Below are 25,880 nucleotides of genomic sequence, written 5' to 3' on the forward strand. Positions count from 1 at the left end.
AGTTTTTTATCTTAGCAGTGGTAAATCTTGCAAGACAGGTGCTGGTGCAGAAGTTCTCTCCACGCTGGATTTCTAGGATTTCTCATTTTTAATGAATGGAGAAAACGTGGCCCCCACCCAGCCACGGATCAGTGCAGTCATCTAAAGAAGTTGGGTTTAAATTACTGACCTGGAAGTCAAATTCTCCGTGTCTCGTTAGCGATGCATTGGGTTATCCTGGGTCCACGGTTCGGGGGGACCACCAGAAAAAGATCATTTCTGCCATTTATTGACCTTCTTTTTATAAAAATACATTTGAAATTGTGTGCGTGAAGGCAACGTGGGTTATATCCCTCCTTAAAAATCGCTTTATCCTTGTCTATATTCCCAAGACAAACCTGCAGACTGTTGGAGGCGTATGTTGAGTGTGAGAGAGTCCGGGCTGATTGCAGCGAGTTCCAGTCTTTAATCTAAAATTGATTATTAAATTGCTACGCTGCGATCGCAATAGATGGCAACATTGATCAGTCTGAAGAAAGGCTTAATAATAAAATCGATGCGTGACTGTTACTGCCTGAAAAGACAGATCAGAATGCTATCTGATGTATTTTATGCTGGCCTTCCAGCTGAGAGATCATAGAATCATAGAGTCATTCAGGTTGGAAAAGACCCTTGGGATCATCGAGTCCAACCATCAGCCCCACTCGACAAAGTTCTCCCCTACACCTTATCCCCCAGCGCCGCATCTGAACGACTCTTAAACACATCCAAGGATGGTGACTCAACCACCTCCCAGCCTATTCCAGTGTCTGACCGCTCCCAGACGATGGGATAGTAAGAGCTGAGCCTCTCAGATGTAGCTCTTGGACTTTCTAATGCGATTTTACCTGGTTTTTTTTTTGTTTTTTTTTTTTAAAGCTTAAGATGTTTTTAAAGCTTAAGATGTTTGTTAAACGCAACGAGTGGGACCATTCCCAAGGGGTTGGACTAGATGATCTCCAGAGGTCCCTTCCAACCCCATATCATTCTGTGATTCTGGATTCCCAGAGTGTCTGCGAAAACAGTAGCTATAATCTGTGACCCTGAAGGTGCAAAAAAAAAAAAAAAAAAAAGCTAGCTGTGTTTGATTCAACTCAAATTAGCATCTTTAATCGCTTTTTTCCCCCCCTTCCCTCCTGGAAGGACAACTACGCGCTGCAGTGCTGGCGTGCAGCCACCTTTGGGGCGAGGAATGACAGCTGTGCAAGGGCTTCTCTCTGCTAGGAAATGTTGCAGCGGTTTAATCATGAGGTTTAACCATTCGTTCTGCTGATGCAACGCTGAGCTGAACGTGTTCCTGTCTACGCTGACCACAAGCCAGGAAGCATTTAAGGAGGGAAGTGGGGAAGTTTACACTGAGAATAAGCAGAGTAGAATATCAGGGTTTTTTTAAGAAAAAAAATAATAATTAAAATCTACATGAGGGCTCGATTGGAGCGAGGCTTAACCTGCTGGAAGAATGGTGATGTCCTGAGAAGAGGGATGGGGTGGCAGAGCGGGAAGGCAGGCACAGCTTGAGGACTTGGAGCCAACATGGGAAGGGATAGAGGATGTTAATGAAAAGGGGGATTTCACAAGGCCAATGAGAAAACAGAATCATAGAACCACAGGATGGTTTGGGATGGAAGGGACCTTAAAGACCATCCAGTTCCAACCCCCTGCCATGGGCAGGGACACCTCCCACCAGACCACGTTGCTCAAAGCCCCATCCAACCTGGCCTTGAACCCCTCCAGGGATGGGGCAGCCACAGCTTCTCTGGGCAACCTGGGCCAGGGTCTCACCACCCTCATAGCAAAGAAGTTCTTCCTAATATCTCATCTAAATATCTCCCTTCTTTCAGTTTAAAACCATTCCCCCTCATCCTGTTGCTTCCCTCCCTGATCAAGAGTCCCTCCCCAGCTTTCCTGGAGCCCCTTTAGGGACTGGAAAGGGCTCTAAGGTCTCCCCGGAGCCTTCTCTTCTCCAGGCTGAACCCCCCCAACTCTCTCAGCCTGTCCTCACAGCAGAGGGGCTCCAGCCCTCTCAGTATCTCCGTGGCCTCCTCTGGTCCTGCTCCAACAGGTCTAGGTCTTTCCTGTGCTGGGCAAGTACCAAAATAGAATGATATGCCAAAGAGAGACCGTGAAGATACGGTGGAAGGGAGTTGGGGATGAGAGTAGGCTGGGAGACAGGGAATTAGAGGTTGGAGTGAATATCGGTGCAAGACACCTAAGAGCAAAGAAATAAAACGATGTGGAAGATTAACTGGGCTGCCCAAAACAGACTTGGGGAGAGAGGTTGTAGAGAGGTGATAGAGAATGGTTTAGGGGCACAAAAGGGCTATGAGAGAGCTGCTCTGCCACAAACTGCTTGTCTGACGCAGGAAATGAAACTTGCTGATGTACCTTTGAGGTTCTGGGCTTTGAACTCAACAGGAGTTAGATGCAGAAGTGCCTTTAACAACCTTATCTTTTAGCTGCCTTAGTTCCTTAAACAGAGATAATAGTGCTGAAAACAATACTCTCCTCCTTACCTCCCGGGTTGCTGTAAGGATGAGCTCCCCCACATGCTCTGAAGTCATCAAGTACAATAACGACAGCCACACCAATGGCCAAAATGGTTCCTCCAGGGCTAAATGTTGGCATTTAGCTAAGTAGAGCTCTGGTGAAGGACCTGACCCCAACATAAGCCAAACCACAGCTGCTCCAGAACGTTGGAGCATCCTGGAAGGTGACACCAGTGTGTCCTCATCAGTCATAGAATCATAGAACAGTTTGGGTTGGAAGGGACCTTAAAGACCATCTAGTTCCAAGCCCCCTGCCATGGGCCGGGACACCTCCCACTAGACCAGGTTGCTCAAAGCCCCGTCCCACCTGGCTTTGAACACCTCCAGGGATGGGAACAGGGACATCTTCAACTAGATCAGGTTGATTAGATCCCAGCATAGGAGACAGCATGTGATTGAATGAAGCTGTCCATGGAGACAGGGTCCTCCTAAAGCAGGTGGCATCTTTGTGGCTTTGGAGTAATTGTATGCTCAGTGTTTGCACCAAACTGCTCCAGTCACAGCAGCAACACAAGGAAGGGGTAGAATAGTTTCCATGTTTTGGGCCTCCAAGAAGAAAGAACCTGGGTGTGCAGAAGTTAAATAACTAACCCTGGAAGCCAAGTGGCCAAGAAATGCCCCTTCATAGGAGACTGTTCCAGCCAGAAGGGTCTTGTGCCCTAAGGCAAGGAAACAGGACACTGAGCTCAAGAAAGATGATAGGGTGGTCCCTTCATTATTAATGGGCAAAGAGGCTTCTTAGCCATCGCTGTGCTTGTTCTGATCATGTCACACCGTGGAGTTTATTCTTAGTCTTAGCCACAGCCTTATAAATAATAAAATGGGTCATGTTTTATCTTACCCCAGCGATCGTTGTAATGCGGCTTTTATCTGAGGCTCGTCCAAGCTCTTGACACGGGCAACATTTAGAAGCAGATGAAATGATTGAAGAGCACAGTACAAAAGGAGGCTCAGCTCTTCCCCAAAACACGCGCTTGGCCGGAGCGGATGCGGCGGGATTTGTTGCTTTGGGAGGGAAGAAATGAGAGAAAACGGGAAAATTGAGGCTGCACTTAGGATGGGCTGTGTTAATTCTGAAAGTGCTTTGCTTAAAGCTGGGACTGCAAAAAAAGAGAAAAAAAAAAAAGAGCTTTTGTGGAAACAATACTCTCTAGCCTGTCATTTCCAGGAGGGGGAGGCATCTGCATGGATGGGCAATAAGGTCTATGTGTGCAGGTCTTGTGGTCACAGCCTTAGAGGCTGGAGTGGGGTAGATACGTGACACCTTGAAGTTGGGGGCCTTGCAGGGTTTCGTAGCTTCTTTCCTGTGAGGGTGGCAGAGCCCTGGAAGAGGCTGCCCAGGGATGTGGTGGAGTCTCCTTCTCTGGAGATATTCAGACCCCACCTGCATGGGTTCCTGTCCAACCTCCTCTGGGTGACCCTGCTTTGGCAGGGGGTTGGACTAGATGATCTCCAGAGGTCCCTTCCAACCCCTGCCATTCTGTGATTTGCATTCTAAGTGCCATTAGAGTCGTTCTGTGTGCTCCTCAGCATTGGGAAATCATAGAATGGTTTGGGTTGGAAGGGACCTTAAAGATCATAGAGGTCCAACCCCCTGCCATGGGCAAGGACACCTCCCACAAGACCAGGTACCAAGCCAAGGCACGGAGGTAATGACCTACCCAAAAGTACAGAAGAACCTGTAGGACAGGACAAGAGGAAATGGGCACAAACTTGAACATAAGAACTTCCATCTAAACATGAGGAGGAACTTCTTCACTTTGAAGGTGGCAGAGCCCTGGAAGAGGCTGCCCAGGGATGTGGTGGAGTCTCCATCTCTGGAGACATTCAAACCCCACCCGGACACGTGCGACCTGCTCTGGGTGGACCTGCTTTGGCAGTGGGTTGGACTAGATGATCTCCAGAGGTCCCTTCCAACCCCATATCATTCTGTGATTCTGTAGCAAATCTGGAAGTGGCCTCCAGGAGCCCACCCATGGATCCACGCTTCCCACCATGCTTCCTGGAGGAAGAGCATTTCTCTCCTGGAAGCTCTTACATCCATAAAGTCTTTGAGAATTAGATAGAAAAAGTCAGTTTGCTGTAACGCTGGGTTCCTGAAAACATATCACAGACTGTGTTTATTCTTTATTTAGTCTTTTAAATTCTTTGTTATTAAATTATTCGTTTATTTTTACAGCCTTTCCAAAGGATTCTCCTGCTGAGGAGCTAAGTACAATTAACAGCAAAATGCTTTTTAGGGAAAACTGCAATAAACAGGTCTGTGCGTGTGCAGGCTTTTGTGGGCCTGCTAAAAATGACTTTTTTCCTCAAGACCTTTGTGTTCACGTGTTTAGTCTTTGTTAACAGGCGAATTGAGTGGGACCAACGGTAAAAGGGCTGAATACAATATGCCGATGTAGCATGTGGTTCAGAGAAGAAATCATAAATGATCTCTTTACCCTGGAAATATTTTCCTTCGGGTGTAATGGTTCAGTTCCTTCCGTTATTTTTTTCACCGACCTCTTTCTTCGGTGTTTACGTGGGCTGTGTGTTTGCAAACAGACATGCAGACCTTCCCTCAGCAGACTTTGGTTTCTCGTTGCAGAAGTTCCCCGAGCTGAAGTTCAAGTACGTGGAGGAGGAGCAGCCTGAGGAGTTCTTCATCCCCTACGTTTGGTCCTTGGTCTACAACTCCGCCGTGGCCCTCTATTGGAACCCGCATGACATCCAGCTCTTCACCATGGACTCCGGCTGAAGAAGATGCCCCAGCCCAAGCCAACTCTTTGTCTTCTTACGGAAACCGAACCTCCACACCGCGTGTTCATAACGTGACCCCTTCCAGCGTGCACCCTCTGACCCCAAAGCTTACGGAGAATGAAGCTCACCGCTAGCGTCCAGTCCGGCGTCCATCTTTTGGAAGCAGGTTGCCACCGACACGCCGCTGGCAACGGACTGTGGTGTGAGGAACTTGATGGCTTGTAGGCAACCTTGTATTTATAGCCCTATAACCTAGAGCTTGTTTGATGAAAATGAGGCCTTACACAGGGGGGTAAGATGTTCCTACCAACCACAAACCTGATCGTCCTTTTAACTTAATGGGGTAAACGAGGAAAGAGATTGCGGACTTTGATTTGGAAGCAGCATTTGTATTTGCGTTTCTTTCAAGCTTCCTTGGGTGAAGCTTTCAATGGCCTGTTGGATTCTGCCGTGGGACGCTCGTAGACCTAATCCCGTGCTGTCGCTCGCGGCCCTTCATTTCGGTGGCACTGTCAAGGCTGCAGTCGTTAAGTTGGTGTCTGCGCTGTCACCCGAGCGAACGAAGCGAGCAGCACATTAATCACATCAGCTCCCAGGCAGATCCAAAAAACTCGATTTAGATGTCGAAATGTTTGTGGGAGGGTTTTTCAATAGCAAGTCTTTTTTTTTTGTTGTTGTTGTTGTTGTTTGACTGGCAAATACTCTACAGAGGGTTAGAAACACCAGCTTTCAGAGTCAGGTCCCTTTCAGGCTTGTTTTACTGGGCTCCTGGGCAAAAGCTGTTCCGGGAAATTGAAAGTGTCGGAGGAGGGGGAGGAAAAAAAGAAAAATCTCCAAAGAAAATAGTTATAAGATTGTAAAATAGACCAATGTCCTGTAAAAGCGTGTGTCATGGTGACAGTGTGTGGTGGGGATCCTTGGCCAAGTTCTGTGTTGAAAATCCCCTGGTTGCTATTAAAGGTTTTATGGCAGAAGTATAAATTTATCTGAATGTAGAATACTTCTCCTTTTTTTGTTGTTGTTGTTGTTTTAAAGTGTCCTTTCCTGATAGACCTGTTCCTGCAGTTGGAAGAACAAAAGAAATGGCTTGACCTGATTTTGAAAGAACATCTCATTTTGCAAAATGAGGGGCGTTTCTTCTCTGGGGAGGCTCCGGATGGTGCCCCTTTCACGTGCGTCCAAGCCCTCTCCCAACACCACGTGTGGGAGACTGTCACCGGTGCATGCCAAAACACAAATATCACGGAATTAATTCCTAAACGCACATGGCAACCCCCTGTATCCACTGCCTGCTCCAGCATGGTGTGGTTTTTGACCTGAAGAATCGGGTCCCTTTGTTTTCAAGCCGTCCTTCGAGTGGCTTTAAATAGAATTTCTTGCACCCTTTCATTTCCCCGAAGGATGCGCTAGGATTGTACTTTCCTTTGATCTGCTTATTTAGAGGTGGAAGTCCGTTTGAGTCCTACACAAATGGAAATGTTGGCTTAAAAATAATAATAATAATAATAATTAAAAAAAAAAAAAAGCTTACCAAATTTATTTAACTATAGCCACAAAGCGACGTACACAGCCCAGGAGCATTTAGGACTTGAAAATGGCAGAAGCTTTTGAGAAAAGGCAATAGTAAAGGTGGACATGCGGTTCTTCTTGGGAAAATATGAGAAATGAGTGAACCATGACTGACCTGCACGTAACTTGACGGTTGGGATTTATGGGGGGTGGAGGGTTGTGTCTTTGAGTAAACATCAAAGGGGAATGACCCTTCTTATCGTAGTGATTTGTAATTTTGTCTTTATTAAAAGACTTAAGAGTGTTTGTGAGTCAGCAGAGCTGCCCAGCCTTTGGAAAGGTCAGTCTGAAGATGCACTTTTAAGCTGTGGAGGCTGAAGCTACTGGGATGGCCCAGTTTTCATCTCTCTTAACCATCCGTGAGCACCTGAACCTGTCCCGAGGTTGAGGTGAGGACCCTCCAGCCCGCTGCCCGCAGCAGAAGTGCTCCATGAGATGCTTCTCAGCCGGGTGTCAAACTGGAGAGCACCCCATTTTTCTTTGAAAGGGCTTTATTTGATAAAGAGAAGAGGGTACGTGAAGCAACGATCTGATAGAATAGGCCAAACCAGCTGGGGAATCAATGGAGGAGTCGCACAGTAAATTTACTTCTCGCCGTCCTCTTGTTGCGATGACATCGAGTTGAAGTGCAGAAGGAACAGGTTTGTTCCGATGGCATAATCTCCTTGCCCGTTGAATTGAACTAATAGGCAATTCTCCCAGGGCCCAGCTGGTTTGGAACAGCTGGAGTTACAATCCAAAGCCGAAACGGCGGAGCCAGACCAAGATTTATGCCGAAATCCACGTTAGCCCCATTGGCTCTTCCAAGAGTTTGAGCATGATGTGGGTCTGGCAGCGTCCTGAATTGTCCTGCAGTTCGGCACAGTCACAGATACTCTTGTTTTCCTTCAGATCCGTAAAGTATCACCTTAGGGATCCTTTTCATTACTTTGTGTGAAAGGTTTATTATGCGTAATAAAAAAAGAATAAAAACAAAAACCGTAAATGCGGGCTGCAGTTGTATTTGTTTCTCATGATGACGTTTGGCCGGCGAGTCTCGGTGTGGTCATCAGAGCTAAGGGGTGTGAGGTTTTATAACCTTCTCTGTCATGTGGAATAAAAAGAGTAGTATTTATTGTATTAAGGCGACAGTTGTTTAAATCGGTGCTTGGTGAAAGAAGGGACACGTCGTGCTGCAATGTCAGGCTGAATCCCACCTAATGGCGGGCTCTTGCCAACTCAACGGTCGCAGTAGGTACAACCCAGAGGAGGGGCTGGGAACATGCAGTCGTAGGGTAGAGGAGAGGAGGGACAGAGCTGTCCCCTTCAGCCCAGACTAGATGTGATGTGTTGCTGCACCCTTGGTTGCTCTTTCCTGTTGTTCTGGCCACACCGCGTAGGGAGATGGTGTCTCCCTGGGCTTTTTGGGAACGAGTTGGGTGTTGCGCCAGGATCTTAGCCCGTATTCTTGCTCTGAGCGCTGATCACTAGTGACACCACCTGCTTAGGCTACTTGAGGAGTGTTAGATTGGGAAATCCATTGCTTCTGGGCTGGGGAGGAGAAGGGAGGTCTGCTCTGTCCTCACTCAGAAGACCATCCCTTCAAGAAGACCAAGTTTTCAGGAGAACCGGCAGGAAACCAAGTTGCTGTGGAGGTTGTTCGTGGAGTGGAGGTTGTGCAGGTGCAGCCTGATGCACGTGTTTCTCACGAGGGAGAAATTGTCCTTCTTCCTTTAATTGAGATGAGGTGATGGGTTGGAAGCTACAAGAGCTCCCTTTCCCTGCTGCCCTACAAATGAGTTGGGCATCGTTGACTTTGGCAAAAGCATCCAAATACCTTCCAGATTTCATGGCATCTCTTGACCTTACCAGCCTAAAACCGACAGGAAAAAAAAAACGCCAAACTGTTTCCTAGGTGCCTGCTTAGGTTGTTGATCTACCAGTTAAACAGGGAAGGAAGAAGCCAACAACCCCCACCTCGCTTCTTTGGAAACGCTAAAGCTTTTCATACAACCTTCTCTACCAGGTGGCTTGGTTCTATTCTTGCGTATGTTGTCTAATTCAGCCAACTGAAGGTCAAATGCCATCAGATGCCTTGTCAACCCCAGGCGCTCCCCTGATTGATGGGGCTGGCTCTGTGAAAACCCCTCACTTCTGCCCTAGAAGACCAGGAATTTTCTATAATCGTACTTCTAGCATTGCCTGACCACCGTCAATCCTTTCCCGTCTTCTCCAAGGGCTTTGGCCACCTTACCTAGCTAGCTTTAGAAATTCCTACCATTAGTACCTGTAATACTGTAAAAATCAGGGTCCTGGCTGCTTTTCTGTTTGGTTTGTTGTTAATTTGATTTTTCTGGAGGGGTTATTATTACAATAATTATTATCCATTATTATAACAGACTCTACTAACTCACAGCCAGCGGTGTTCAAGGTAATGGCTGCGCCTCAACGTACAACGGCCTCGACGGAGTTATCAGAGGCAGAGGAAGGAGATGTTTGCTCAGTACGTTCCCCTTCTCTCCCCCTGCCACCTCCTCCCGGAGCCCAGATCGGGGTGCAAAGATCCAGATCAGGGCCCTGATCTCGCCAGAGCTGTTCAGTTTGGGGAGGTTTTGCTTCTTACTGGAAGTCGCACAAAGTTTTTTCTCTTTGAGCTTTCTCCAGGCAGTGTTATAGAATCATGGAATGGTTTGGGTTGGAAGGGACCTTAAAGATCATCCAGTTTCAACCCCCCTGCCACGGGCAAGGACACCTCCCACTAGACCAGGTTGCTCAAAGGTTTAAATTCTGTATCAAGCCCATACCCGCACCCAAAAGGCTCCAGGAGGGCTCTTTTCCCTTTAATTACACAACAGATAATCCATAAAACTGTCTTCAGCAGTAGGACACAGACCCAATCATTTTTAACATTTCTGGCAGTCAAATGTCACTTGTCACTTAAAGGGGAGGACAACATCAACGCACTGCCTCGGCAAGCTGCAGGCAGCTGGTTAGACAAAAGCGATGTTCTCCTCGTCTCTCCACCTAGAGTTGGCCTCTAGATCCACCTCCTGAATCCATCCAGGCTGTTCCGTCTTGGCTGTTAAGAGCTGGTTGAGGGCAGCCAGTTGGGTTTAATGCCAAAGTGCTCTTGGCAACAAATTTGGTCACGGGTGTCCTGAGCATCTGGACAATGAAGCATCAACTCCTGGAGATCTTCCAGCAGAAGCTGTGGTGGCTGTGAGGTCTCAGTATGGGGCAGATGTCCCTTGAGATTAAATTCTGCAGGGAAGGATGTCCTGGATGTCACAAGGTTGGTTGTCCGGGCTGGGCTGGATGGGGCAATTATTTGGGGCATGGTTGGAAGGATGACTTTTAACTCCAAGAACTATTCATTCGTGGTGCCTTTACACAGCTCATTCACCACCTTCAGGTTCAGCACCAGCGCTCTGGGGCGGATGGGTTCAGGGAAAGGATCACGAAAGGAAGGAGTTTAACTTTTTTTTTTCCCTTTCAGGAAAGGAGCCTGCTGGCAAGACGTCCCCAGGCTGCTCTGGCATCACCGAGATGCTCCCCAAGTGTTCCAGGGTGATCCTCCTCCTGCATGAGACGTCAACGTGTGTCACCAGCAGCACTCATTACGCTGATAACAGTTCTGTTATCAAAAGACCTGATCTAGTGGCAGATGTCCCTGCTTATGGGCGGGGATTGGACTAGATGACCTTTAAAGGTTCCTTCCACCCAAACTATTTTATGATTCCATATTTTAAAGACAAAAGGGCAACTCTTACAGCCTCAGCTGACCAGGACGGCAGAGCTGTACTTCTTGCTGTGACTTTGAGTACAAGAACACACCAGGAGCAGAGCGAGGAGGTGCTCTGGGCCACGGAGGCAAAGATTTAAGGTAATGACGGGAATGGGTGTATGATTGCATGAGCTGGGGTCTGAAAAGCAGCAACACGTGAGCTGCATCTCGGGGAGGGGATTCTGCCCCTCTGCTCCACTCCTGGGAGACCTCACCTGGAGTACTGTGTCCAGCTTTGGAGTCCTCAGCACAGGAAGGACATGGACCTGTTGGAACAGGTCCAGCAGAGGGCCATGAAGATGCTCCAAGGGCTGGAGCCCCTCTGCTGTGTGGGGGGGTGGGGGTGAGAGAGTTGGGGGTGTTCAGCCTGGAGAAGAGAAGGCTCCAGGGAGACCTTAGAGCCCCTTCCAGTCCCTCAAGGGGCTCCAGGAAAGCTGGGGAGGGACTCTTGATCAGGGAGGGGAGCCATAGGACGAGGGGGAAGGGTTTGACACTGAAAGAGGGGAGATTGAGATGAGATGTGGGGAAGAACTTCTTTGCTGTGAGGGTGGTGAGAGCCTGGCCCAGGTTGCCCAGAGAAGCTGTGGCTGCCCCATCCCTGGAGGGGTTCAAGGCCAGGTTGGAGGGGGCTTTGATCAACATGGTCTGGTGGGAGGTGTCCCTGCCCAGGGCAGGGGATGCAACTGGATGATCTTTAAGGTCCCTTCCAACCCAAACAGTCCTATGATTCTATGACCCCCTCCTTTACACATCCTCAACTACAGATTTTGGCATCCCTTCGCTGGGAAGACCCGGTCCCACTCTGGAGGTAAACAGCATTGTAAATATTTTGCTCTTTGAGAGTAGTTAACCCTGAAGTGCAAGGCTCCAGCTGAGATTACAGCGCGAAAGACTTGTAAGCGTTTAATCATAGATGCTGGATTATTGCTGGATGGAGGCTTTTCGTACGTTAGGGCTGTCCTGCCTTCTCGCAAATGAATGACCTCGAGTGGCCGTGTTTAATATTGACGGTGCTGCTACCACCCAGGGACTGTGCCAGCACTTACGTGCGCTCAGATAAATGAAAATGTCACTATCGGTGAATCCCTCCAAATCACAACTCAGACACACCGCTGAGCTGCCAAACTGGGACAATTTGAATGAGAGATTTAAAGAAGAGGGGGATTTTTTTTCCGATGCTGCCGAAGTGCATGGCATAATCCTTCATCATCACTTTAAAAACTGTCTTAAAATTAATCCAAAATGAATGTGTCTTGGCAGACGTGATGAAACGTTCGGCTGTACATAAAGTTTGTGCCAGCTGCCTTGGCAAACTACATGGCAGACTTCGGTCTTCCTCATAGCCGCTTCGTGCTGCTGAGAACCCCAAACCTGATGGCACTGGGGGAAAATTGGAGGTCTTTTGAGTATCCGGAGAGGATCCACAGAGCGGTGACAAGCTCAGTGACGTCCCCGGTGATGCTATCCCGGCCCCTCCTCCTCCTCCTGTTTACGAAACGACCAAATAAATGCTTTTCAAAGAGCAAAACAGCTTATTAAAACCTGGCAGTTTAAAGTAGGAACAGCTGTCCTTGCCCTGCTGCTTCTGTCTTTGTCCCTGAAGCCATTGACAGGGTCTGTCCCCTCTCCCAGCACAGCTCCTGCAGTGTCCCCCCTGGATCCTGCCCAGCTCAGGGTACAGGGGACCTGGGGCCCTCAGCCCCATCAGAGCTGGTGGCCCTTATTTAAGGACTGTATCAACCAGAGAATAATGGGAATAAATCATCCAGGAACAAAACTGGAGCTGGAAATTGAGAGTGGGATCGAGTGCACCCTCAGCAAGTTTGCCCACAACACCAAGCTCGGTGACGCGGTCGACACACGGGAGGGAAGGGATGCCATCCAGAGGGACCTGGACAGGCTGGAGAGGTGGGCCCATGTGAACCTCACGAAGTTCAAGCAAGCCAAGTGCAGGGTCCTGCCCATGGGTCGGGGCAATCCCAAGCACAAATCCAGGCTGGTCAGAGAATGGCTGGAGAGCAGCCCTGAGGAGAAGGACTTGGGGGTGTTGGTGGATGAGAAGCTCAATACACCCCAGCAACATGTGCTGGCAGCCCAGAAAGCCCCCTGCACCCTGGGCTGCATCCCCAGCAGTGTGGCCAGCAGGGCGAGTGGGGGGATTCTGCCCCTCTGCTCTGCTCTGGGGAGACACCCCTGCAGGGCTGCCTCCAGCTCTGGGGCCACCAACAGCAGAAGGACATGGACCTGTTGGAGTGGGTCCAGAGGAGGCCACGGAGATGCTGCGAGGGCTGGAGCCCCTCTGCTGTGAGGACAGGCTGAGAGAGTTGGGGGGGTTCAGCCTGGAGAAGAGAAGGCTCCAGGGAGACCTTAGAGCCCCTTCCAGTCCCTCAAGGGACTCCAGGAAAGCTGGGGAGGGACTCTTGATCAGGGAGGGGAGCCATAGGACGAGGGGGAAGGGTTTGACACTGCAAGAGGGGAGATTGAGATGAGATCTGGGGAAGAACTTCTTTGCTGTGAGGGTGGTGAGACCCTGGCCCAGGTTGCCCAGAGAAGCTGTGGCTGCCCCATCCCTGGAGGTGTTCAAGGCCAGGTTGGAGGGGGCTTTGATCAACGTCGTCTGGTGGGAGGTGTCCCTGCCCAGGGCAGGGGATGCAACTAGATGCTCTTTAAGGTGCCTTCCAACCTGAACCATTCTATGATTCTAAAGTCAAAGCCTCTTCCAAACCAGGTGCTTGAGGACCACCAGTGCCTCTTCAGATGGGGTCTGGGTCAGCAAAAGCAGTGGGGAAAGAGGGACTGCACTTGCTATGGTGACCCTGGGTACCAGTGTGGCAAAGGCACCTCGCTGGGGAAATGGGAAATAAATGGTGGGCAAAAAATTGGTCACTGGGAATTGCCTAAAAATGTGGGATTTTTCCTAATGCAACCTTGCATGTTGTTTTGTCACTTGTTGCTCAGGCTATTCCTACAGTGGGGAAAAAAACCCCACCTTCGTTCCTTGATATGGGATATTCAGTATCCAGGATATTTACCTGGCTGACCTTCAGCTTAAATATTCTGCTTAGTGCCCTGTGTCTTGTTCGTGTCTCTGCAGTGCTGAGCAGTGGAGAGGAGAGATGCAACAGAACCATTTTCACCCTGAAACGAAGCTCTTTGTGATGGCTCCAGAAAAAAAAAAAAAAAATCCCTCAACCTCCCCCAAGAAAAAGCAGCTTTGGCGTCTGTGATCTTGCAAGTTCCTCCCAACTGAAAGACGAAGTGCAAATTCAATTTAAATTCTTTTCTTTCTCCTAAATCAAATCTCACAGACGCCAATTGCCCTTTAAAAGGTCAACCTTTCAGCTCACAAAATACGTAATCAATACCTAAACAATAGCCATCAACTGCAGCCTGCCTTTATCTCCTCGCTTGGCTTCTCCTCCTTCCTGACAGAGGATGTTTAGGCTGGGAAAGTGATGAAGGTGGTAGGGTGAGAGCTCATAGAACCCCACATCCACAGCAGTCCTGGAGGAACATGAGACCCATGAGGCACGATTGCCTCTTATCTTTCTTTTATTGTCTTTTTTTTGTTTTTGGCTATCTTGGTGTGGTCTCCTGGAGGACACAATGGCAGTTTCAGAGGTAACTTGCATGTCTTACAGAGCCATTATGGTAGGACATCATAGAAATTCAGTTTAAGAAATGTTCTACCTCTTCATGCGCTGTTTGAATCTGGCCAGCTGTAGACTGGAAGCAATTTCTGGTAGAGCTGCTAGTCTGGTCAGGCGGTGGATTTGCAGCATGTCCATCCCTAACGTAGTCCCAGAAGATGTTTGCCAGTAGCACATCTTTCACTCATCACAGCGTTGCGTTTCTCTGTTCAATTAGATGTGCTTCACAGGACCTACAACTGCACCAGAGCCACACCAGCATACATCAGCAGCAAGACCAAGGGGCCCATGTCCATGGTGGCCACGAGGAGCCCAGGGTGGCCTTGAGAGGATGGAGGTGAGGCTGTCCTGAAGAGTGACCCTTTACTGGGAAGGAAGAGTTTGGCCCATGGCTTCCCTCAGCAAGGAAGAAGGTAGGAGGCTGGAGCACAGAGATGGATGGGTTGATGCCACGTTTGAGGGCACTGACTTCCCCACTGGTGTGTACTGGAGATAAATGGCAGAGGCCCTTCTTGCCTGTTCGGGGAAGAAACAGCCATTTTCAAGCCATACCTTCCTGCTCGTTGTCACTGCCTCTGTGCAGCCAAACGATAGTCCAGTGAGTAGGTGGAGGAGCAGCGCTAGAGAATAAACCAGGAACCGTGATCCTGACCCAAAGAGCTAATAGTCACTGATCAGGAAAGGACCAAGACTAGACAGGCAACTTGGATGTACATATTCTGTACATATACATATATGTCAAAATGCCACATCATTATTATTTATGATTCTATTGGTATCTAGTGGTGGAGCGGGGCCAGAGGAGGCCACAAAGATGCTCCGAGAGCTGGAGCCCCTCTGCTGTGAGGACAGGCTGAGAGAGTTGGGATTGTTCAGCCTGGAGAAGAGAAGGCTCCGGGGAGACCTTCGAGCCCCTTCCAGTCCCTCAAGGGGCTCCAGGAAAGCTGGGGAGGGACTCTTGATCAGGGAGGGGAGCCATAGGATGAGGGGGAGGGTTTTAACCTGAAAGAGGGGAGATTGAGATGAGATGTGGGGAAGAACTTCTTTGCTGTGAGGGTGGTGAGACCCTGACCCAGGTTGCCCCGGGAAGCTGTGGCTGCCCCATCCCTGGAGGTGTTCAAGACCAGGCCGGATGGGGCTTTGAGCAACCTGGTCTGGTGGGAGGTGTATCTGCCCGTGGCAGGGGTTTGGAACTGGATGATCTTTAAGGTCCCTTCCAACCCAACCCATTCTATGATTCTGTGATAAAATGACTGCGTTTCATGGTACTACCCTGTCTGTTGAAGGACTATGAGTGGAGACACACCACTGGTTGGCTTGGGTGGGTGCCCTGAAGCACACAATGTATGAGTACTGACTACAGGAAGCATCTCAGCTGGGTTTGGGACAGGACGTTTGGGGGATGCTGGACTTTTCCCGGGCTGGTTTCAGCCATCCCAGCTAAGCTGGCCACCACTCTGGGGCTTCGGGAGGGTGGCAGGAGGGTGCTGGGGAGCGGGAGCCACGGGCGGCGAGGCAGCGCGCCCCGTGTAATGAGGCTGCCGATGACGGATTTACCTCATCTATTACCTTGTGCGGCGCGTATGTTTATGTTGTGGCTACGAGCATTAAACGAGGGCAGATTAGTTGTGTTTGTGCAGCTGCCAAGCTCGCTGTTGTGACATTTCCATCTGCCTCGCTGTTGTATAACCCTCTGCTCCCGCTGAAATTAAGAGCAAAGAAGAAATCCCCTCCTTCCCCGCTCCTTGCGCTGGGGCTGGCAGAGCAGCTTATCTGCCAGCCTTCGGCATCGAGTCCCAAAGCCTCTCCTCCAACCTAGACCTGAAACCCCATGGTCCTGGGTTGCTCTGCAGCCAACGGAGAGCAAAGCCACTGTTTGAATTGACGTATCGCCGCATCAGGACTGGCTCTGATAAGCTTTGAGGGCTGTCCATCATCTTCAGGTCAAAACAATTTAGGACCTGGACCTGCGAAGACCTTATTTGCACCTCGCTGGTGTCCACCAGCAGCAGCTGTCAGCAAAGACAGCAGCCGTTCATGCCACGATAGACCCTTACCCAACCTTACCCCCCCGCAAGAAAAAGTAGAGTAGGATGGAGACCGTCTCTGAAATGTCCCAAATTATGGCCTGCAGAGATCTGTTGGCAATGGCTGGTGGACCCAGGGCTTTTTCTGCAGCTCTCCACAGTCTGGGGCTTGGGTCTGGGACTCATGAAGCTGGGAAATGTGGCCAGGGTGTCCTAGCAGTGCCCTCATCCCCCATCGTGGGATAAGAACCAGAAGTTGGCCAATGAATCCTCTTGATTTAGGAGACTCAGAAGAGGATTTGTCACCCTGCACTCCCAGGAGAAGGCCAGATGCAGAGGGGTTAGGCTTGGGACAGGTGGATAGGGGTTAAGATTTTTCATGATGCCTTTGCAGCCCTTTCAAGTTTCAAGAGTGTCTTCGCTTACTAGCTCTCTCCTACCGCGACAGTAACCTTTGGGATGGCAAGTTGGTGGGGGCGAGTGTGGGAGATGACGGAAGACGGGGAGGTGAAGAAACTTGTACCGAGCATATTGTTGGCTCTTGGCCCGAGACGCTGGGCCCGCTCGAGGTCCTGCCAAGATCATTTTCACTGGGAGGATACGCCGATGATGATGACAGCCAGGTATTTATTTGATGCAATTCTGTGTATTAATGGGGAAAGTACGTAAAGTCCCGTTTCCCCAAACACCGTGGGACCAAGTAGGCTGCAAGAGCCTGGAGCCCAAGCCCGAGCCTGCCTGGAGCCTGCACACCCCGTGTGCTCCCTCGCTTCCTGTTGCCTTTCCCCAGCTCCCTTTCCGGTACCTTCCTGGAACTTTGCTGGCTTTCTCTTTGCTTTCTCATCCCTCTGACGTAGATTAAAATATGCAAACACACACCCTTTTGTGCAAGCAACTGCGACCCAAGCAGAGCCCTGGGAGAAAGAGCAGTCTCTCATCCATCCTTTACAGGATTCCCAAGAAATCACTCGTTTTCCAGCCCAGCTTTGCTGTGGTGGCTTGTGGCCTGAGTGAGAGTTTTTCCTGTTTGGGCTTTCACCAAATAAGGGTGAAGAAACTCTTCTTTCCTTTAGCTCCAAGGCAACGTAGCAAATTGGCCAACATGATGCTCGGTTTCAGCAAAACGTGCCCTTGGGTCAGGGTGAGGACTGGTGGGGATCAAGGTGAGGACTGGTGGGAACCAAGGTAAGGACTGGTGGCTGTACCACTGCAGCCTCCTGGAGAAGGGGAGATGCTCTGCAAGGTGCCTGTGTCTATCCTGCCTGGTGGAAAAGGTCACAAATCCCTTATCACCACTGTTGTCCCTCGGAGAGCTGCCCCATGGGGTGTCCAGCCCACAGTCCATGGGTACCATGACTCTGGGCATGGAGCAGAATCATAGAATCATAGAATCATAGAATATTCTAGGTTGGAAGGGACCTTCAAGATCATCTAGTCCAACCATCAATCTAACTCTGACAAAAAAACCCATCACTAAACCATGTCCCCCAGCACCATGTCAACCTGTCTTTTGAACATCTCCAGGAGATGTTCCAGAAGTCAAAGAGGGGTTACCTCTGGGGTCAGCCAGCACTTGCGATAGAAAAAAATCTCATCTTAGGGTGAAGAGGAAAGCCCAAGGAGATGTTTGCAAAGACCAGTCCTCCCAGAGACTGCCCCGAACTGGGAGGAACAGGAGTCTGTGTAAACCATGCCCGGACATTTTTCTGGGTGGATGCTCAGAGAGATACAGGGACCAAAAATTGCAGCAATGCAGTATAGGAGGAAAGGGAATTTATTGTGGGGGGGGAAAGGTACTGAATTTGAGGGTCTGCATCCACTGAGATCAATTTGCGCATGGACATCCCGCAGACAGAGGAGACCAGGGGGGTGCTCAGGGCATTAAGTAACCCGAATTCCTACCGCATCTTTAGCGTGAGATGTTTTTTCTGGGAAAAAAAAAAAAAAACAAAACCTCTCCTTTTGCAGAATTCATGAGAGTGGCCCACGCACGAAACAATGTAAGAAGGGAACGGTCCTTTGTTTTGGCCGCCACGCTCGGGACAGTGTCTTGGGACTTCTGACAAATAACGAATGAAAGACAAATGTTGCGGGACCGATGTTGACGCCGCTCTGCGTTACCCCATCGGCATCAAGGCACGAGCCGGGGGTCGTGACAAGCAGAGTCCCACATGAAGCAGCACAACGGAGAGATATGTATATATAAAAATATATAAATATATATAATTTTGTCCTGCACGATGGAGGCCTGTAGCTCCCTTACGGAGCAGAGCACCATCAAACGCATCCGAATGCGCCGCTCACAAGAGCAGAACATCTGGATGTGCTGTACAAGAAACAAGACGTGGGCAAGTCACGCCACTCCAGATAATCCGTTGTTCAAAGTGAAAGCTCACCACAGAAATTTGGAAAAGTTGCGGGGGGGGGGGGGGGGGGGAGCAGGACAGGCTTCTTATTACGCTTGGAAACTATTTAAATATGTCGATATTAAGGGAGCGCAATTACCACTCAAGCAATTCCAGCAAACAAGTCGGTAACAGCGCCTACTTTACGGGAAGTGCATTTCCTCTTGGCAACCTTCTGGCTTGGGAATTAGCGAGTACATGGCTCTCCTGCTCCCCTCCGTCCGCTTCATCGCCAGCACCCGGGGCGGGTGACGACCAGCATCTTCCAGTGGTGTGTGCTGTGATGCAGGTAACTGCTCATGGGGGACCATGCTGGTCAACGTAGCCCACTTGGAGGTGATGCCCCTGAGCAAGGGGTCCGAGGACATCAGGCAGCCCCGTGGTGCTGAGAAGCTCCATCCCATGCCCTCCTTGGGGTCAGTGTTGACCATCGTTTCTGTGGTCAAGGTCACCAGGAGTAGCGGCAAGAGTCAGAGGAAGGAGATGACTGTGGTTAAGGGACCAGACTCCATACCCAGATCTCCTGAGTCAGCTCCCAGCATCGCCACCAACGTCCTGTGTTGCGCCGGGTGAGTTGCTTCACTCTGGGCGACGCCGGCTCCTGCCTTATAAAGCCCTTCTGTGGTCAGTTGTGTGGCAACGCAGAGTCATGCTCCGGCTTGGGGAAGTTACTAATGGTCTTTGACTTCTTCTGTTTTGAAAACATTGAACCCAAAAAGCAAGATTCCTTGAACCGTTAGTCATCAAAGGAAACAGTGGCTTCCCAAAGCTGCTGAGAACCTTGCCAAGGCTGCTGGGAGGAGACAACCTCCCCCTCCCTATTGGGGCTGCTTGGGGCGCATCCAAGCTGGCACATGGTCCAGGGAGATGCTGAAACTGGACAATTCCCATGAACAAACTCCATCTCCTGGGAAAGCTACTCTGTAGAGTGGCCACCCTGCAACTGTCCCCTCTGGGATCATGCACGGCCACTGCTGGCCCCTCAGCTACCCAGTGCCATTTACACAAGAACCCACTAAGGACACCAAAAAAACAATCTTCAGCCAAAGCAGTGGCAATTAACCTCATCACTCATTAGCGTGGGTCTGTATATAATCCTTGTTATTAAGTATGAGCATTTTTCAGCATCCCTGTGTGTTGTGGAAGTGCTTTCATCCACACTTTGCAGATGGCGAACCAAGATTTCAAGGTTTTATCCCAGACCACCCAGGAGACTCATCCATCTCCATCCAGATGCTGGACCACTCACCGGGTGACGGCAGTGGTCCATCCTTCATCAAAGACAGGTCCCAAAGTCTGTGTGGGACAACACGATGCTCAGACGAGGTGCGGGCATCTGGGTTTGGTGCTTGGGCTTCTCACATTCTTGGTTTTGCCACCACTTTGACTAGTTTTGAGCTGCTTTGACTCAACGTTGCCCGGGATGTCCTTGCAAGCCCGATGTGAAGTGTGTGAGAGCTCATTACTGTTCATAACACATGGACTATGCTATGGGCCCTTATAAATTTGTTAAAAGCACTTGAATATTTTTAATTAAGTCTCTTTTTTTTGCTATATCCACCCAATTTGAGTCCTAATCCCATCTAACAGCTGCAGAGGAGCTATAACAAAAGATTAGCTCATGTTTAATGTCTGGTTAGTGCCTGAAAGGCATCTTGAAAATGTAAAATGCCACAGAAACGCTGAATAATCTTAGTTTTGTTGTCAACGCTCGCCTTGAGCAATGTCCTTAAGCCCGACAAATGCTCACCGCAAGCAGAGCGAACGTCCTCTCATTATATTGGAACAATCGAATCTCATGCCCTGGCCTACAGAAAGCCCACCGTGATGGTGCCTGGTTAGTGGGAGACATCATTATTTTTTGCTGGGCAGCCCGCTTTTTGAGTCTCCCCAGAATTTCTCCTGGCAGAGCTCAATTTTCTGCCCGTTGCAGGATCGCTGCCTGCAGTAGCTGCTGCCGTGCGAGCTCCAGCCTCCGGTGCCCCAGCAGAAAGATAACGGAGGGGTCCCCCCAGTCTGCATCTTGGGGGAACACCTGAGTTGAGTTGCGTCATTGTCCTGTGTTTCCCTCTCTTCGTGAAGGCTGTTGGCAAATGTTATGCTAAATCCTTGCTGAAAAGCCACCACTGGGACAGCAAATATTTTTAAAGTATATTTTTTCCGTTGTATTTTGCCCATTTCAGGAGGGGGGGTGGAGCATTCCCCACACACAGAATCATAAAATGATTTGGGTTGGAAGGTTCTTTAAAGGCCATCTAGTTCCAACTCCCTGCCATGGGCAGGGACACCTCCCACCAGACCACGTTGATCAAAGCCCCCTCCAACCTGGCCTTGAACCCCTCCAGGGATGGGGCAGCCACAGCTTCTCTGGGCAACCTAGGCCAGGGTCTCACCACCCTCACAGCAAAGAATTTCTTCCCCACATCTCATCTCAATCTCCCCTCTTTCAGGTTAAAACCCTCCCCCTCATCCTATGGCTCCCCTCCCTGATCAAGAGTCCCTCCCCAGCTTTCCTGGAGCCCCTTTAGGGACTGGAAGGGGCTCTAAGGTCTCCCCAGAGCCTTCTCTTCTCCAGGCTGAACCCCCCCAACTCTCTCAGCCTGTCCTCCCAGCAGAGGGGCTCCAGCCCTCGCAGCATCTTGATGGCCTCCTCTGGACTTGTTCCAACAGGTCCATGTCTTTCCTGTGTTGAGGACTCCAGAGCTGGACACAGTACTCGAGGTGGGGTCTAGAAGACACCCCGTTCCATATTCATTGAATTTTGGTTGCATCCCTCCCATCGTGCCAACTGATCCCCTAGCTGTTTCTATGTTTTTCTCCCCAAACAGCCCCCCAGCTCCTGGCATTTGGGGGATCTGGGGGTTGTCGGTGGCCACAGGCTCCACACCACACTGATGGGCAGGGTAATTCCTCTGGCGGCGCAGGGCAGGCCGCGCATTAATTACAGCTCCCGTTAGCTGTAATTTGATAACGTTAATGCTTGGAGCCCAGCCTGGGGGAGCGTATGGATGGCTTCCCACTCGCACTGGGCTCCTGCTCTTTCTCATGGCTCTGTGACGCGGGGCCGGGCGCCATAATGCGTGCGGGTTTTTTATTTGCGGGGGGTGGGGGGGGGGAAGTCTCTTAATGTGGGTAATGGACTCAGGAAGTCAGTTGTGGAAAATCGAAATCAAGAAAACCTTAGAGGAGGTGACGGGGGAAGGTCCTTTCCATCAGGCTGCGGTACTTCTGTGGGGTTACGGTGATGATGGACCCTCACAGCGTTGGGTCTCGGTTAATTACAGCGAGTCATGGAGCTGACGTGAGCAATAACTCAGTTCAGGTAAGACATGGACCTGTTGGAGCAGGTCCAGAGGAGGCCACAAAATTGATCGGAGGGATGGAGCCCCTCTGCTGTGAGGACAGGCTGAGAGAGTTGGGGATGTTCAGCCTGGAGAAGAGAAGGCTCCGGGGAGACCTTGTTGTACCAAGGCAAGAAAGATGGGGACAGACTTTTTAGTTGGGGTTGTAGCGGTAAGATAAGGGGTAATGGTTTTAAACTAAAAGAGGAGAGATTCAGACTGGATATAAGGAAGAAATTGTTTACAATGAGGATGGTGAGACACTGGCCCAGGTTTCCCAGTGAGGTGGGAGATGCCCCATCCCTGGAGACATTCAAGGCCAGGCTGGACGGGGCTCTGAGCAACCTGATCTAGCTGAAGATGTCCCTTGTCATTGCAGGGGGATTGGACTAGATGGCCTTTAGAGGTCCCTTCCCACCCAAACCATTCGATGATTCTATGAATAACAATGATGCAGGTGAACTCAGAGGTGGCAAACGCTGAGTGCCTCCATCAGAGTAGAAGGTCTCAGGTGTACGAAGGAGCTGCTTGATGAACTGAGGACAAACACGCTGTGCTGATGGCAATACCAAGGCAGGGAGCTTGCTCCCAGGCAGGATGGTGGGAGGGATGCTGGTGTCTTACAAACTTCGATCCTGTTAGCCCAATGTCTTAATATTGGCTGGTGACCGCAAATGAGGTGGAGGAGGCAGGAAAGAAGAAGTTTGCCCAGAGAAGCTGTGGCTGCCCCATCCCTGCAGGGGTTCAAGGCCAGGTTGGAGGGGACTTTGAGCAACCTGGTCTGGTGGGAGGTGTCCCTGCCCATGGCAGGGGGTTGGAACTCAATGATCTTTAAGGCCCTTCCAACTCTAACCATTCTATGATTCTATGAAAGCACATCCACATCTGCACCAGCACTACCTCCAGCAGCATGTGCTGGGCTGCCTTAGGGCTCTGCATCCATGATAGGTGAAGGGATGTAAGGAGGGATGTAGGAGAAATGAATCCCAGCCAAAATGTGCTACTTTTGGCCCTATAGGACTATATTATATACTATATTACATCCCACCACTCTGTCCTGGGAAGAGAGGCTAGTCCAAGGTGGTTGCTTCACCTTCATCACTTGTGGTGGCCACAGGGGACATGGACATGGGAAATTTGGATCACTCACTGCTTCGGCTGGATGACAGCACCCTGCAGCCGTGAGCTGCTTTCTTGACCTGTCCTGGTGGGACACGTGGCTTGGTGAGGATGGACCTTCTTAAGGTGGGACAGTAGCAGTTGGTGGCTTAAATCAAGTTAAGTTCCTTTAAATTTAAGGTCGGTTAGGAACATCCCAGCCAAAACCTAATGGAGATGGAAATACAGGAGCTGGAAGCTTGAATCCTGCGAGATCAATGATAAAACGGCTGTTGTCTTCGGAAGGGCCGGAGCACAAAGGAAAACCCAGCTGTGTTACAGGGAGTAATCATTCTTCTAAAGCACTGGGTCAGGCGAAAGAGTGATTTCTGGCTGTAATCCCAACAGTCTTACAGTCGGAGAGAGGACTGAGGCAGTGATACCGAGGAAGCTTGATACTTCATGTGTGGTTTATTTGTTCGATGAAAAATTAGCAAGGAATGAATGGGAAAAGTAGTTCTTCTTTTCCCTAATACGTAAATGTTATCCCAGAAAACGATTTCTCTTCCCTGTAGTAAATCTTGGGGAGGAACTTCTCTGACGGGCATTTCACCCCGGCTGTCAGCTGAGATAGATGTATGGGGAGATGCAGAAACAAAATAAGGAGATTTAAAAATAATCCAGGTTCCACTTCTCTATTAGACATAATATAAAGCGAGCCTCACCGTCCACATTTCATTGCCTGCAGACAAAACAAGGTGTAACATATATCCCTCCAGAAGCACTTGAGATGATTAAGAGAAAGGCATTCATAGAATGTCTTTCCTTGAATAAACACCAGCAGTCCGTCCCCGCCTCGGCACCGAGAACCACGGTGATCACAGCATCTCACTAAATGAATTTTTGCAAAAAATAGACTGGGGGTGCAAAAAAAGCACCCAGGAAAGAGGATTGCCCACTTAGGCAACGCAAGGTCTCCAGGGAGACCCGCAGCCAGCCTGGTTTACCAGCAAATATTAAATATCGAGCCTCATGAATGGCCTCAGACACCCTCGTCCTGCAAAGCCCCGCCGAGGCGGAGCATCTTGCTCGTGTCACGCTTTCATATGGATGCAAGCTTGGATTTTAACCAAAGCGCTCTAATGGAGATTAAACAACTCCACAAAGCAGCTGCTCTGTGGCCATATTAAGTGGGGGACTGGATAAAGTTATCAATTTAGATTGAAACGGGGAAGTTCTGCTAATGCACTCGGACAACAAAGGTGCACAGATGGCAACCGAAACGCTTAGGGAACTTCTTAAGAAAAATCCAGCTGAGCCTTATAAACAAATGTCCTTTGTCAAACCAGCATCCAAGGAGGTAGCGAGGGAGACTCTGTCTGAACTACTTTAATTAATTATTATAATATTTTTCTTTTCCATCGGGGACCTGCCTCAAGTGCGAGATGTTTAAATTATCAGTACCATTGCAACAGCCACGTGGCTGCGGGAAGGAAAAAGGGAAGGCAGGATTTGCACGTGACCCATCAGTGCTTGTTAAGGAAAAAGCAATTCTGGTGTTTTCTTAAAAAAAAAAGAAAAACCAAAACAGTAAAGAAACCAGCTTTGCACAATTCCTTCCTGCTCATTTCTGTGGGGCTGGGGGCGTTCCTGAGCGCAGCACCTTGCATCCATTCACAGGGGTCTTTGAAGCTGCCCAAACACAAACCGTCAGGCTGAAGACCTGACGGAGGTGGCCTCGCTTGACACGCACACAACTAACGACAGAAGAAGGCGACGCAGCTGAGCCGAGGGCTTTGAACTCCTGCAGATGCCTTCCAATTATTTAAATGGCCTGGTCAGATAAGCATCAGCACCCAGGGATCGCCGTTAATATGCACGAGAACAAATGTTCCAGATTTTTAGCCCGTAACTTATTCCAACCAGTTGGTCGGGGAACGGGGCTGTTGCCCTCGTGTTGCCTTCAAACCTAAAGCCTCCTGGGGAAGGGACTTGTCTGGCCCCTTTCACCTTTCCATGTGCTCTTATAGACGACCAAGGATAATTGCAGGGGTCAAGTCATCTTATGTTTGAAATGTCTGCAAATGTGCTTCAACGTCAGAGGAGATGTTGCTCTGCCAGAGGTCATTAGCAGGTGATGGAGTCTTTACATTTTTCTGGGGAATCGAGCAGGCTGCACCGTCAGCATCCTTCCATCACTGCTCCCCTTGTAGGTCAGATCTCTCCTCCAGTCGGAGCACGTGTTTCAATGCCAGGTCCCCAGCAGCACCAGGAGGATGATGCCTGCTGTGACTCATGTCACCCTGGCCAAGTCCCTCTTTTGACTCTACAAAGATCTAAGGCCAACGAGGTTCTTCATGAGGTGCTGCGGGTCCTGCTGCCCATGGCAGGGTCTGAAGCCAAGGGGGGACCCAAGACATCAATGAGTGAGTGCTAATTCAGTGTAACTCAGCTTCTGGTCTGTGCCTCACCAGGACATGCAGAGGTGGTCTACAACATGCTCGCCACTACCTAATTCCAATCAGGTGGAATTAGCTGTATGTCTCATTGAAAGCTCCTGCCAGGAGACGGTGCCCTGAGGAAGGGGAGGAACACACACATCCCAGTATGATGTCCAAGAGCCCAAGCTCAGCCTCCCTTCATCAGCCATCCCATACCAAGCCCCATGCCCTCCAGCAGCAGGGTGGAAGCAAAGAGCTGGAGGTTAGAGACATGGTAAAACAC

The 25,880-nt window shown here is 49.9% G+C and overlaps 1 protein-coding gene across 13 annotated transcripts in view; it reads left to right on the top strand.

The window, feature by feature from the left end:
- The window catches only part of DYM (dymeclin), a 264,015-nt gene extending 256,190 nt beyond the window's left edge, over positions 1-7,825 (top strand). For 8 of the 13 annotated variants that reach the window (XM_074165634.1, XM_074165630.1, XM_074165639.1 and 5 more), the window contains one exon: positions 5,152-7,825. In XM_074165634.1, coding sequence (XP_074021735.1) covers positions 5,152-5,301 — 150 coding nt within the window. In that variant the 3' untranslated portion in view covers positions 5,302-7,825. The remainder of the gene's footprint in view (positions 1-5,151) is intronic. The other 5 variants (XM_074165631.1, XM_074165635.1, XM_074165636.1 and 2 more) reach the window with 1 other exon arrangement.
- The last annotated feature ends 18,055 nt before the right edge of the window (positions 7,826-25,880 follow it).

Source organism: Numenius arquata, chromosome Z (genome assembly GCF_964106895.1).
Source record: "Numenius arquata chromosome Z, bNumArq3.hap1.1, whole genome shotgun sequence".
NCBI lineage: Eukaryota > Metazoa > Chordata > Aves > Charadriiformes > Scolopacidae > Numenius > Numenius arquata.